The sequence below is a fragment of the Xenopus laevis genome, chromosome 2L (assembly GCF_017654675.1).
Source record: "Xenopus laevis strain J_2021 chromosome 2L, Xenopus_laevis_v10.1, whole genome shotgun sequence".
Taxonomy (NCBI): Eukaryota; Metazoa; Chordata; class Amphibia; order Anura; family Pipidae; genus Xenopus; species Xenopus laevis.
Window position 1 is genome coordinate 61,446,236 of NC_054373.1, and position 12,427 is coordinate 61,458,662.

General features: G+C 37.4%; 1 protein-coding gene across 1 annotated transcript in view; it reads left to right on the forward strand.

Annotated features, from left to right (window-relative positions):
• crybg2.L (crystallin beta-gamma domain containing 2 L homeolog) overlaps positions 1 to 4,427 on the forward strand; it is a 57,077-nt gene extending 52,650 nt beyond the window's left edge. The window contains exons 20-22 of the mRNA XM_018246441.2: positions 284 to 442; positions 803 to 962; positions 3,524 to 4,427. Of these exons, the coding sequence (XP_018101930.1) occupies positions 284 to 442; positions 803 to 962; positions 3,524 to 3,612 (408 nt within the window). The 3' untranslated portion in view covers positions 3,613 to 4,427. The remainder of the gene's footprint in view (positions 1 to 283; positions 443 to 802; positions 963 to 3,523) is intronic.
• Positions 4,428 to 12,427: the final 8,000 nt, after the last annotated feature.

The window sequence follows — 12,427 nt, forward strand, 5'->3', positions numbered from 1 at the left end:
AGCAAATGAGTTGAGCTGACTAACAAGGGGAAGTTAGTTGGACCTACATTGCTGCAGGCTGGTCTGAATTAAAACAGCTTTCATAGTATCTGTGTCGAATGAATAATATTCTTCTTCTTTTTTACCCATGAGCAACATTCAGTATTTTTAAAATAAGCACCTGCTTTGAGGCCACTGGGAGCAACATACAAGGGGTGGAGAGCAACATTGCTCACGAGCCACTGGTTGGGGAACACTGTTCTAGAACATACAGCAAGCTCATACCCTTAATTTCTGCCCCCAGAGGACTGTGTATTTCCGACTTCGGAACCGTAATCTGGGACTTTTTCTCTGTGTTGCTGAACTGACAGAGGATATGAAGGCAGCCCGTGTGCTTGTGACTGAGCCACAAGATGGAAGGTGTTTACTGTGGTACTACGAGGAGGGTCGTCTTAAAAACCAGGTCAGTTAACTCACTTTTATAAATGTATTTACAGTAACAGTAACCCCACTGTGCACTTGATGCCTTCCTTCCATTGGCTCCTATGTATATAGTTATGTATAGTTACATAGTAACTGAAGTTATAATATATGGGCACACATCCAAAAAGTTACAACTCTGTAAGAAAACTTTTCTTCTACTTATTTTGAAGTTCTCCTCTAAAGCACATCGTCCTCTGAATTATACTCTTGTGGTTTCTTCCATGTTTGTAGTGGCTTTTTAAATTCGTATTCATAAAGTATTTATTATATTATTAACTTCTTCCGCGCTGCTTTAACATACCATCTCTTTTTTTTCATACCTCTCGTTTCTATTGGACAGATGGCTCCTCACATGAATTTGCAAGTGATTGGCCAGTCATCCTCTGGAACCAAAGTGGTGTTATGGTCCGAGAGCCGCAAGCCAATTCAGACCTGGAACCTAGAAGATTCTGGCTGCATAACAAGCTGTCTTTTTAAAGGAATGTGCCTTGATGTAAAAGGTGGGCAAACACCCCTTTAGATAGTATTTACCTGACACATTTAATTTCTTTTCCAATCCAGTTTTTTTTTTTAATTTCTACCATTTTTTCTTCACACAGGTGAATATATTGATCTGTGTCCTATTTATATTGTTTACTTACACAACAATTCATTATTGTTGTCTGCCTCAGTTTTGTTTCTACAGGCCACAAAAATTAGCAGCACAGCACAATGTTACAGAGAGAATATATATATGTATATATATTTCAAAAAAAGACCAGCAACACTAATGAGATATTTTGTGAAATAAATTCAAAATGTATTCAAAACTTGCATGATCAGCCAACGTGTATGTTTCACACCTTTCTCAAGCAAGAATGGAAACGTTATGTTGGCTGTTCAAGCAAGTTTTGAATACATTTTGAATTGTTCACAAAATATCTCAGTGTTGCTGGTCTTTTTTTGAAATATATATACATATATACTGTATATTCTCTCTGTAACATTGTGCTGTGCTGCAAATTTTTGTGGCCTGTATAAACAAAACTGAGGCAGACAACAATAATGAATTTTGAAATATGTATATAATTACCGTGCACCCGAGGAGTGGTGTGCTGCCCTTATGTGTATATATATATATATATATATATATATATATATATATATATATATATATATATATATAACAAACAAGGGAAAGTTGTGCTCACCACTATTTTTTAAAACCATTAGGCGGGGGTGCAATGAGGCTGTGACAACAAAATACATATAGTCGAATACAAGAGTCCTCTGCACTCAACCCATTATCAATATATTTAAGACAGCGACATTTTGTGCATACTGCTACTAAAAAATGCCTTACCCTTTAAACAAAACAGGGATTGTTTGTCCATATATTGCAATATATTTAAGCTGGCCAACTACGTCAAAGTCATCCCATATCTGGCCAGATATATATATATATATATATATATATATATATATATATATATATATATATATATATATATATATATATATAAAAAAAAACATTGGTGGATCAGCACTCTCATATATAAATAATACAATTTTTATTCTTGGTGAAACACATCTTAATCAGTGTATAAAAAATATTCTTAATATTTTCCTATAAGGCATATATACCTTAAAGGATAAGTAAACCTTTAAAATAAGTGAATGTAAAATGGATTAACATGGATTAACACAATTAGAAACCTTTGTCACATCTTTCCTAAACAGAAGAACATCAGAGCAGCATCTTTCTTCCTTCTGACAACTTCCTTGACTACTTGGTGGTCAGACTGGTTAGAAACTTACCAGCAGGTGCCGCTGTTGTAACAAAATGCATTCATATTAACAGTAAGGGGGTTATTTATCAAGGTCCAAATTTATCTCAATATCGGCTGCTACAAACTCCGATCTAACCCGCTCAGGTTTTTAACGCTTATTTATTATTACATTTTCCCAAAAATTTGCTTTGCGGGAAAAACTCAGATTTTTTTCGTGAATTTTCTCCCGAAATCTCATTTTTCATAGTTTTCATCCGAAAGCTTCGAAAACATTGTGAAATTGCCTGAAATTCCCGACACAACCAAAAATCAATGGGTCTGTTCCCATTGACTTTTATGCAACTGTCAGGGAGCCGGGATGCTCCCACCAGGGAGGTTGTCAGGATCAAGGAGGAAGCCCACAAGGGAATCAAGGTTGCGGTGTCCAAAAGGGGTTAACCAGAAGATTTATCAGAGTCCAGGCAAGAGTTCAAGGGCAGGCAGAATAATAAGCAAAGTCCAAAGTCCAGGCAAGAGGTCAGGCAACAAACGGGAACAAGAATTAGTCTCAAAATTGCAGACAGGAAACCCAGGAAACACACAGTAATGAATCCTATACTTGGGCGCCATTCTAGCGTCTTGGTAGGGTTTTTATGTTTGAATTTGGCGCCATAGTGACGTCATCGGCGTCCTTGCGCCGACGTCGACGAGCTGACGTCATCGTGCCAGCGCCGCTACCCACGTGGCGGCCATGGGCGCCGCCATTTTGGGAGCGACGCCGGCAGGGGAGGACACGCCGCCCGGAGCTCCTGGAACTGCTCCGGGTGGCGATCGTGACAGCAACCTCGACAGGTTTGAGATGCCGTGTTTTTATATTCGGGCTTTTTAGCCCTCGGGGTTTAATAAATTCCCAATTTCGGGTACTCGGAGCTTAGTAAATAACCCCCTACATGTATCCCTTAATATCTTGGAATAAAAACAAAATAAATAATGAATGTATATTGCAACATTTCTTACAATAGCACCTTCATCCATTTTACATTCACTTTTTTAAAGATTTCCTTATCCTTAAGCCATGTCTGTTATAGAAGTTGCATTGTTTGCTACTATTTGTCTGTTTTATACATGTGACTTTTTTTGGGTTACAAAATCAAAAGCAAAATGAGACTGATAATCTATTTTGTGATTGCACATACAGTATATCACCTATTTACTGTACAGTGTATAGTGTACTGCACATTAGTCTGTTCTAAGTTCAACTAGGCCTATCCTATATAAATGAATAACCATTCTTTTAACCCTTGATGTCCCAGGAGGCCAATGCTATGACTCAGACCATGTGATAATATGGGAGACTACAGAAGACAGACTGACCCAGCAATGGGACCTGGAGGTGTTCTAACACTGGAGCCAGCTTTACCGTGTACTCAAGGCAAAGTGGAATATGGAAATGTTAGCAAGACTATTTACAACGCAATACCCAAAGATTAACATCAATAAATGGCTGCTGGACCAGAAACATCTAACATAACACATCATTTTCCCCCTGTCCTCTCTATGCTGCTTTAGAAGACAGGAGACCCAGAACATCTGGTTTTGTAGTATTAAAGAATATTTGTATTTATCCTACAAACCCACCAGAAAATCACAACCTATATAAACTAACTTTAACCCCATTTAGTTTCGGTAAAGCAAATAACTCTCTTTGTTTACCTTTAGAAGAACTCTATACCCTCTTTACAAATGAGGGGTTTGTTCTTGGGGAATACCATCACTTAATGGATCAGAGATACCTTCTGGAAAACTAGGAATTGCAGGTACTGCAAGTTACAAAGTAGTCAATGTAATCTTTCAGCTGCAAACATGTTAACATTAATCAAGAGGACATTTTTTATATGCTAGCACCACCCAATGGAAAACAGCAGCAGACAAAATGGCCCATGTCCCTCTAGCGTAACAACATATCTTAAAAAGATATACACTTCTCCTTTACTCCATATGCAAGAAATGTGAAGAAGCTGTGCAATACAGGGAGCAGAATCCTGTATATAGTGTTTGCTAGCACAATAATCTTTTACACAAAGATACACTTTTATTTATATTTACTGTAAATGTATATTTTTATACAGATATTCATACCTTCTCCTTTTCAAGTTCACAAGCTCTGGGTGGTTTTGTACATACTGTATTGGGGACATTAAAAATGACATTATTTAATTTGCTGTCTTGAATCTTATTGGTAACGATCGATGAATTCCAGTGTTTGATTAGCAAGTTACAGTCAGTTATCAATAGCTGCAACTTTTTTTTGGAGAAAAAAAACTTGAATTTTTCAAGATTTAGTATACTTCAATGCTGCTAAAAGCCCGAATCTGAAAACCTGGCATGTATAAGTCAATGGCAGATGTCCCTATTGTAATAAACTCCACCGCTTACCCTGGTGGTCCAGTGGTGTTTCCTCTGGAATGCGGGGGCGCCCGCCATGCCTTCAGCGGGGACGCCCGCCGCATGCGTCCTGTCTGTTGCAATGCCACTTTCTCTATGGTGCGTGCGGCCGCACGCTCCCATGCTTACGCACCGGCGTGATGACGTCATCGCGCAACGGTGCGAAATTCAATGTATTTTATGGGGCCTGGTACTCAAAATCCGTTGTTAGGTTCTTTTTTTAAAGTTCCTAGGTGCCTGATTCTCATTGTTATTACTGGTTTTGACCCTTGCCTGTCTTTTGACTATTCTCATCCTCTCCAATCCTGACCTTTGCCTGCCTGATTTCTAGGGATGCACCGAATACACTATTTTGGATTCGGCCAAACCCCCGAATCCTTTACGAAAGATTCGGCTGAATAATGAACCGAATCCTAATTTGCATATGCAAATTAGGGGTGAGAAAGGGAAAACATTTTTTACTTCCTTGTTTTGTGACAAAAAGTCACACAATTTCCCTACCCGCCCCTAATTGGCATATGCAAATTAGCATTCGGATTGGGTTTGGTGAACAACCCCTTTAATGTTGCACACCAGAAGTGGTGCCATCTCAATAAAAATACAGGGAAAAAAGCGAGGGCTGCAACTTTTACCAAAAAAAGGTCAGTCTCACTTGTGAGACTTCCCTGCAGACTGGAGTAGAGGCTTTTTTTATAGATGGTGATAGTTGCTTTAAAAAAATGTGCAGTGCATTGTCCTGGTTATGACTTTTTTCCATAGAATTAAAAGAAAATTTTGTACAAGATTATTTATTTTTTGCAAACCTAGTTTTAACTGCACTGCAAGGCAGTCTGAAATGACAAGGTAAGAAACCACATCAGTAACATTTACACAAACTGCAACTGCGTTTACCGCCTTCAGTATAGATCCAATTGTGGTAACCGTGCAGGAAGGATATGGAAGAGCATTACAAAGCCACTGTCCCACAAACTCTCCAGCACTCTGCAGCATCTCTCTCTTACACCTCTGCATGACAAGGGTTAATGTTTCTGTAAGGCTCTCATTTTTATACCGTTTCTTTTAAAGTTTATTGAAATTTGACACTAGAAGTTTAATTCTTGGTAAATAACTTTTCCTGCAGGCAGTTTCTTGTCCCTGCTGAATTGCTCTATGATGCCAGGTTACAGAAATACAGTTGATCCCTACTAGTCTATTTTGATTACGGTAGTTTCGCACTGAACAAGATCAGAGATTCAGCAGAAGTCCAGAAATTCAGGACTGGGATTAACCATAATTCTTATTACCTGTCTGAACCAAATTCAAACCCAAATCTTTTAACATCATGTGACTTTTAAGCACTGGACATATACATTATTTGTTTTTGATTTTAGTAGAATGTTAATAGGCAAATATAGAGTTCAATATTCAGCTGTATCTTTTGTGGATAACTATGTATTCATTTATCCCTGATTTTGATAACACATAGTTTGCTATTCCTTAAAATTATGGAGATACAGCTAGATTTGAGAAATTTGGAAGCAAAATTAAGATTTTTATAACTAGCGTGCCGAATGACATGCAGAATTCACAACTGCCACAGTTTTTACAGAATTCAGCTCACTTTAAAACCCCACTTGTTGCCTGACTTATATTTGCTGATGTAAAGCCACAAAAATAATCCACTGAGTATTTATTAGATTTACAGCCTACAAACATACTGAAAAAATTTTTTTTTCTGAATTCAGCAGTATAAAATTCCTTTTTTGCCCTTCTATTCACATGTAGGAAATTGTGTTTCAAAGTGATAATTTTATTTTACTATAATTGTGTCCAGATTTTCCTTACTTCCCCTATTCACATATTAACCAAACGTTGCTCTCATTACATCAATTTGCAAATAACAAAGAAAACTGGTGAAAAACAATAGATATTTATTTAGCCAGTGTTTGGGTTGTAAAGGAAAAAGATATTGTAGCCATCAATTGAATAGAAGGTGTTACTCAGAGGAGTGCACAATCAGGTTTGGCCCAGCAGTGGAGAAGCAAGCATTCACAAATACAATCTGAGGGTTCATTTTAGGACAGCTTGGTCAGGGATGAAGAACAATAGGAATAATAGTTGGGTCTCCAATAAAGGATGCTTCTCGTTAACAACGGTATTAGTTGGTCAGCATATAAAAGAAGAAAGATAGGACTGTGCAGATGAACAGTGATACTGGAGAAGTGAAGGAATTAGGACCCATGTTATATGGTTCTGGATCTTGTTTCTTCCCTGTCATAGTGTTGTTTAGCTGGAAAAGGAACACCTATGGTCAATAAACTGCAATTTTAAAGGAACAGTTCAGTGTCAAAATAAAAACTGGGTAAATAGATAGTATGTGCAAAATAAAAAATGTTTCTAACATAGTTAGTTATCGTATATATTGTATAGTTGTCCAAATCCCGCTATTCTACACTGAACATGTATGTCATTGATTTTTGTAAAATATCATATGTAACTGTGACATTTGTGTAACTTTTTGTGTGATTTGGTGGCTATTTAAACTTGAGATTCATACCAGTAACAAAGTAGTATACTTCAGTAAAGAGAACTGCCACAGGAATTTGTCAATAGAGAAGGCCCTCAACACACTGTCATACAGTGTATGACATTTAGGGCCGAGCGATTCCAACCGGGTGCCCTAAGCAACCCGGTCGGCTAGCCACGTTGTCACACTCATGTGCATGCTCGCACTATGGTTTTCAGGGCAGGTGTGGCAGGTAAGACCCTGCAAATCACAGGTCTGGATGCAGATCTGGCCCAGCAAGGCCCACAAGAGCTGGGGGCCCATCAGGTTTTTTCCCGGTGTCCCGCCTCCCTAGTCCGACCCTGGTTATAACCACATTTTATAAAATATCCTTGAGTCAGCTCTCTTTCCAAGTACAAATCAGGCTAATATTCTTTAATTTAATCAGTAACCTTCTGTGTGGTTCTGTTCAAATGCTTAAGCAAAATCGAAGTAGATAACATCCACTGCCATCCCAGAGTCAAGGTTCCTGCTCATCTCCTAACAGAAGGCAATTAGATTAGTCTGACAAGATCTATTATGCTTAAAACTATGCTGGTACAAACTCATAGAGGCTCATTTATCAAAGTCCGAATTTATCTCAATATTTTCTGAAAACAACTCCGACCAAATCTGCACAGGTTTTTTCTCTGTATTTATCAATATACTTTCCCTAAAATTTTGTTAATGGTAAAAAAAAAAAAATAATGAAAAAAACGAATCATATGAATTTTCCACCCAAAAAACAATGATTTTATTCTGATTATTGCCAGAATACCACAAAATTTTCAGATTATTGCATGAAACCCAGAACAGTAGTGATGTGCGGGTCAGAATTTCCAACTACTAGTTTTATCACAGGCAGTATTATTTAAAAAGACTGGTTAATTTCTATTAGTGGATCATTAATCTAGGAGTATCAATGTGCTGCTGTATAACAGTAGTACAATCTATACTTCTTCATGCAACTCTTTGGAATGCTAATTTACAAATATTTATTATAAAACTATTACCAGCTCGGATTACATTATTTACTTACTTTCCTCTCATACTGTATTGTTAAGATTGAGGAAGATGTGTCACTTAAGTGTTCAGGAACAAATCACAAATATGCAACAATCAAGTCACTACTTTTCCACAAGCTATCAGACTCCTGAACTCACTGCCTGTCCTCCCACTACATTCCAGAAACACCTGAACTGTGAACTTAACTTTGTGAATTGTTAACTTATTTGCACAATTCTAAAGGTTTACACATGTATTTATCCAATTTCTGCCCATATATTGCACATTTCATGTTTACATATTTATTGTGTATTTTTCAGTGCCTTTTTGTGATCTGTACTAGCTGGAGCCACGTCGTCTCGTCTCACTGTATATTTGTATACTGCTGAGATGACAATAAAGTTTACTTTGACTTTGACTATATTAAATAGTTAAAACACATTTACTGAAATATGAATTTACTTCTCATCTGACTTCATCAAAGCTCACCTCAATTTGCCAGGTGTATTTTCACAACACATCTCATATTTACTAAAAATCATAATTACATTTTTTCAAGAGATATGCAGGGAATATGCTTCTGGTATAAATTCTCTGTGACAATTCCCCTTACAATTGTAGTGGGGGAAAGCTCTCTATAAAGTTCTCCCTCCTTGTCACAGGAGGGAGAACTCTACAGGGCAAAACTCAGCTGTCTTTCTACACTTAAAAGACAAGGGACACTCCTTTGAAGACAGCAAGGTCCAAATCTTGGATAAAGAAGACCGCTGGTTTGAACGAGGCGTTAAAGAAGCGATTCATGTCAAGGTGGAGAAACCATCCCTGAACAGAGGCGGGGGCCTTCGACACCACCTGTCTGCTACATACAATGCTGTTCTAACATCTGTACCCCGGCGGATTCAGAACACTTCACACATCCATTCATGCAACTCTCACAAGTAACACCTGTATCTAGGAGTTGCATGACACATTGGATAATCCTATCACAGTAACTACACAGAATCAACACCTCTGTGAGTTTCTTCAGATGTCACCTCTTTGAAGAGTTACAATGTGCCATTGTAAATGGATTAGTGGAAGAGTTTATATGCCGAGAACTTCCCGCACCAGTCAGTTGAACTGAAGAAGCTGCTGGGATGAGTAGTGAAACGTCTTCATTGATTACTCAGCAAGTCCAGTTGTTTTTAGATTGACCTATACTAGATATACCATGACCTGGATGAATGAAAATCTTCATAGTCATATTCACCAAAGAGAATTAAATTTCGCTATCAACACTACTGAATATAGCAGACATTAAATCTTTTATTTTAAAATCATCATTTCTAATGAGGTGACAACAAGGAATACAGATGCACATGTCTAACATTGTTTATTAATTAAGGTGCAGATAAACCTGAGAGTTTTCAGTCTAGTCATTTATGACATTTATTTTGCTTGGTTTTGTAACAGCTGGTCAGTGCTACATGTATGTGCGTGTGGATGTCTTCAGCTGCTAGCACTTGGTCTTGCTTCCCGTGACTCTGACTAATGTTTACCTTCCTGTTTTGGTTTCTGAGAAACTATCCCTACCCTTTCTTTACCCATTCCTCTTAAAGCTCACCTCCCTATTACTGGCCCATCATGCTTCCCCCCGCCTCCCCACGGCACTCACCTTCAGCGCCAGATGGGGGGTCCGCGTCGCTAGTGCAGAGAGCGCAATTGCGCTCTCTGCAGTAAAAGAGCCGAATTTCCGGGTTGAAAACCGGAAATTCGGCTCTTAGTTACCAGGAGCGGCATTTTTGCCGCCCCTGGCAACCAGGGGGGCACTGCCACCTGAGCCGAGTGCCTCAACTTGCCTCATTGGCGGAGTGCCCCTGCCATCATGTGCCCCTCTTCTCTGTTTGCTCTCTCTCCTCCCCACCTCTCTCTCTATTTCTCTCTCTCCTTCTGATGGAGTAGTAGCAGGGTTTGGTTTTTGGCTCTGGAATTGTTAATACAGATCCAGTTTCCCTAGTTTCACCTGTAAGGCAGGTTAGACTGTCTTACTCTGAGATATATAGGGTTGTGAATAAGGCAACAGTCAGAAAGGTAATTTTTGGAAACACTTAAATGATTAAAATGCATTTATTATTTTAGTGCCTTTAAAAGATATTTTTCCCATGTTAACTAATAGATCTGTATATAGTATATATATATATATATATATATATATATATATATATATATATATATATATATATATATTGGTTACTTCAGTGATTACTCAGGTATTCTTAAGGAAAACTATACCCCTCAAACAATGTAAGTCTCTATAAAAAAAATATCAAACCCTGCTTCATGTTAATAAACCATTTTCAAAATAATATATGCCATTGGGTAATCCTAAATAGAAAATTGCCATTTTAAAAAATAAAGGCAGCCCCCTGGTATCATGATTCATAGTGCACACAAACATACCAAACAAACTATACTTGTTAGGTCACATGAGCCAATTAACAGACAAAGTTCTGTCTTTTACTTCCACACTTCTTTCTGTTACAGTTAGAGTTGCAGTGTTCTGGTCAGGTGATCTCTGAGGCAGCACACAGACCATCACAAAATGGTGTTTCAAGGCAAGAGATCTAAAAGGGAAATATTTACTTTTATTCCAGTTTGTTAAGATTCTTTAATATGCCACCTAATTTGATATAAACTATCTGTTGCTCACGTATTCATTTTGGGGGTATAGTTTTCCTTCAACTGAATAAGAACAGTTTGTGTTGCTTCTTACGGAACCCCTGTGTTTAATGTAACTTCTTTATCAGTACCATGGCATTTATCAGTTTCCCTTTGCTGTGTTTTAACTGCTCAAGTGCTGTAGATACCTTTAGATAGTCAGATCTCTTGGACTATAACTGCAGTTGAATTTGGCCTTCTGAACATAGGTCACCAATGAAGAATGTTGCTGTGCCAACAATTGTATGGGGTGGGTCAATTCTTTTAGTTCCACATGCTTCTTAACCAACCCCTTTTAACAAATTATTTTGTACATAGCAAGGAAAAGTACAATAATGGGTGCACAAAAAACAATTGTGGAGCATAAAGGCAGACAAGCTTATGTCATTTGTTTTCTGTAATACAGGGGTATCTCACCAATTGCATAGTAATTTGGCTCTTTGAGGTGCCTTCTGCTGGCATGTTCATTTCATGTGCATTATTAATGTATATATTTTGGAATTCAAAGAGAAACATTTAGTATTTATTTGCTAATTTATACTTTGGGTATTTATAATTTTTGAATGATGATTTCAGATATCAATTATCTTCTTAGCTAATGGTTAATACTTGTACATATGTTTGTGGCCTTTTTATACTGATAATTTAAGAGTTTCAAAATAATCTGTGTATAGATTTTCTTTCTGTGTGAATTGGGTACGACATTTTTTTTAAACTTTACCCCTTAACCAGATTCCTTTAAAGGTCATGCTTTTAACATGGCAAGAAAGAAAAAACAAAACCACGGCAACTCCCATATATATCAATGCATAAAAACATATATAATTACACATATATTAATTCATAGGAGTAATGGCTATCTATTTGTAAGCAGGGCCCTCTGTAATGCCTGGATTGATTTTTGGTATAAATTAGTTGGATTTTGTATATACTTTTGTATGTTAAATATATACACCCTTCTATTGTACAGTGCTGTGGAATATGGTGGCACTTTATAAATACACTGTATGCATTACTAATGAATTTTTTCTCTTTAAACATGATTTCAAGCATCTGGAAATAGATATATCTGTAACTATAGCTAATAATGGAAAATATTTTAACAGGGGAAGAGCATCTTCCTATGGGATTAAATTTCCACAAGTAGCCTGTTTCCGGTAAATGCCAGCTTTATTTTAGTTATACATTTTGTTTCTTAGTAAAAATTGGTAGAGCAAAATATTTGCATCTGTGTAGTAGTGTTATGTCTCTCATTGTAACATCATCTTTGCTTCAATACTAAATACTGGAGGCAAAAACTTTAAATCTAGACAAGAAAATAGGGGTGCAGCTGCTGACAAATAAATCCTTATTCTTTGCCTTTGATCTGTATGGTGTAATTTTCTTTGTAGGCAGAACCAACCCCAGAAAGCAATGTCCATAGGTCCTGCTGTAGATATAAAAACCTGAATATGGTATGTAGAGATTCAATCACATAGATGTTTCTGTGATACTTATCTCTAGTATATGTAGTCTAGCTGGGATCAGAGAAATTCGAATTTCGATG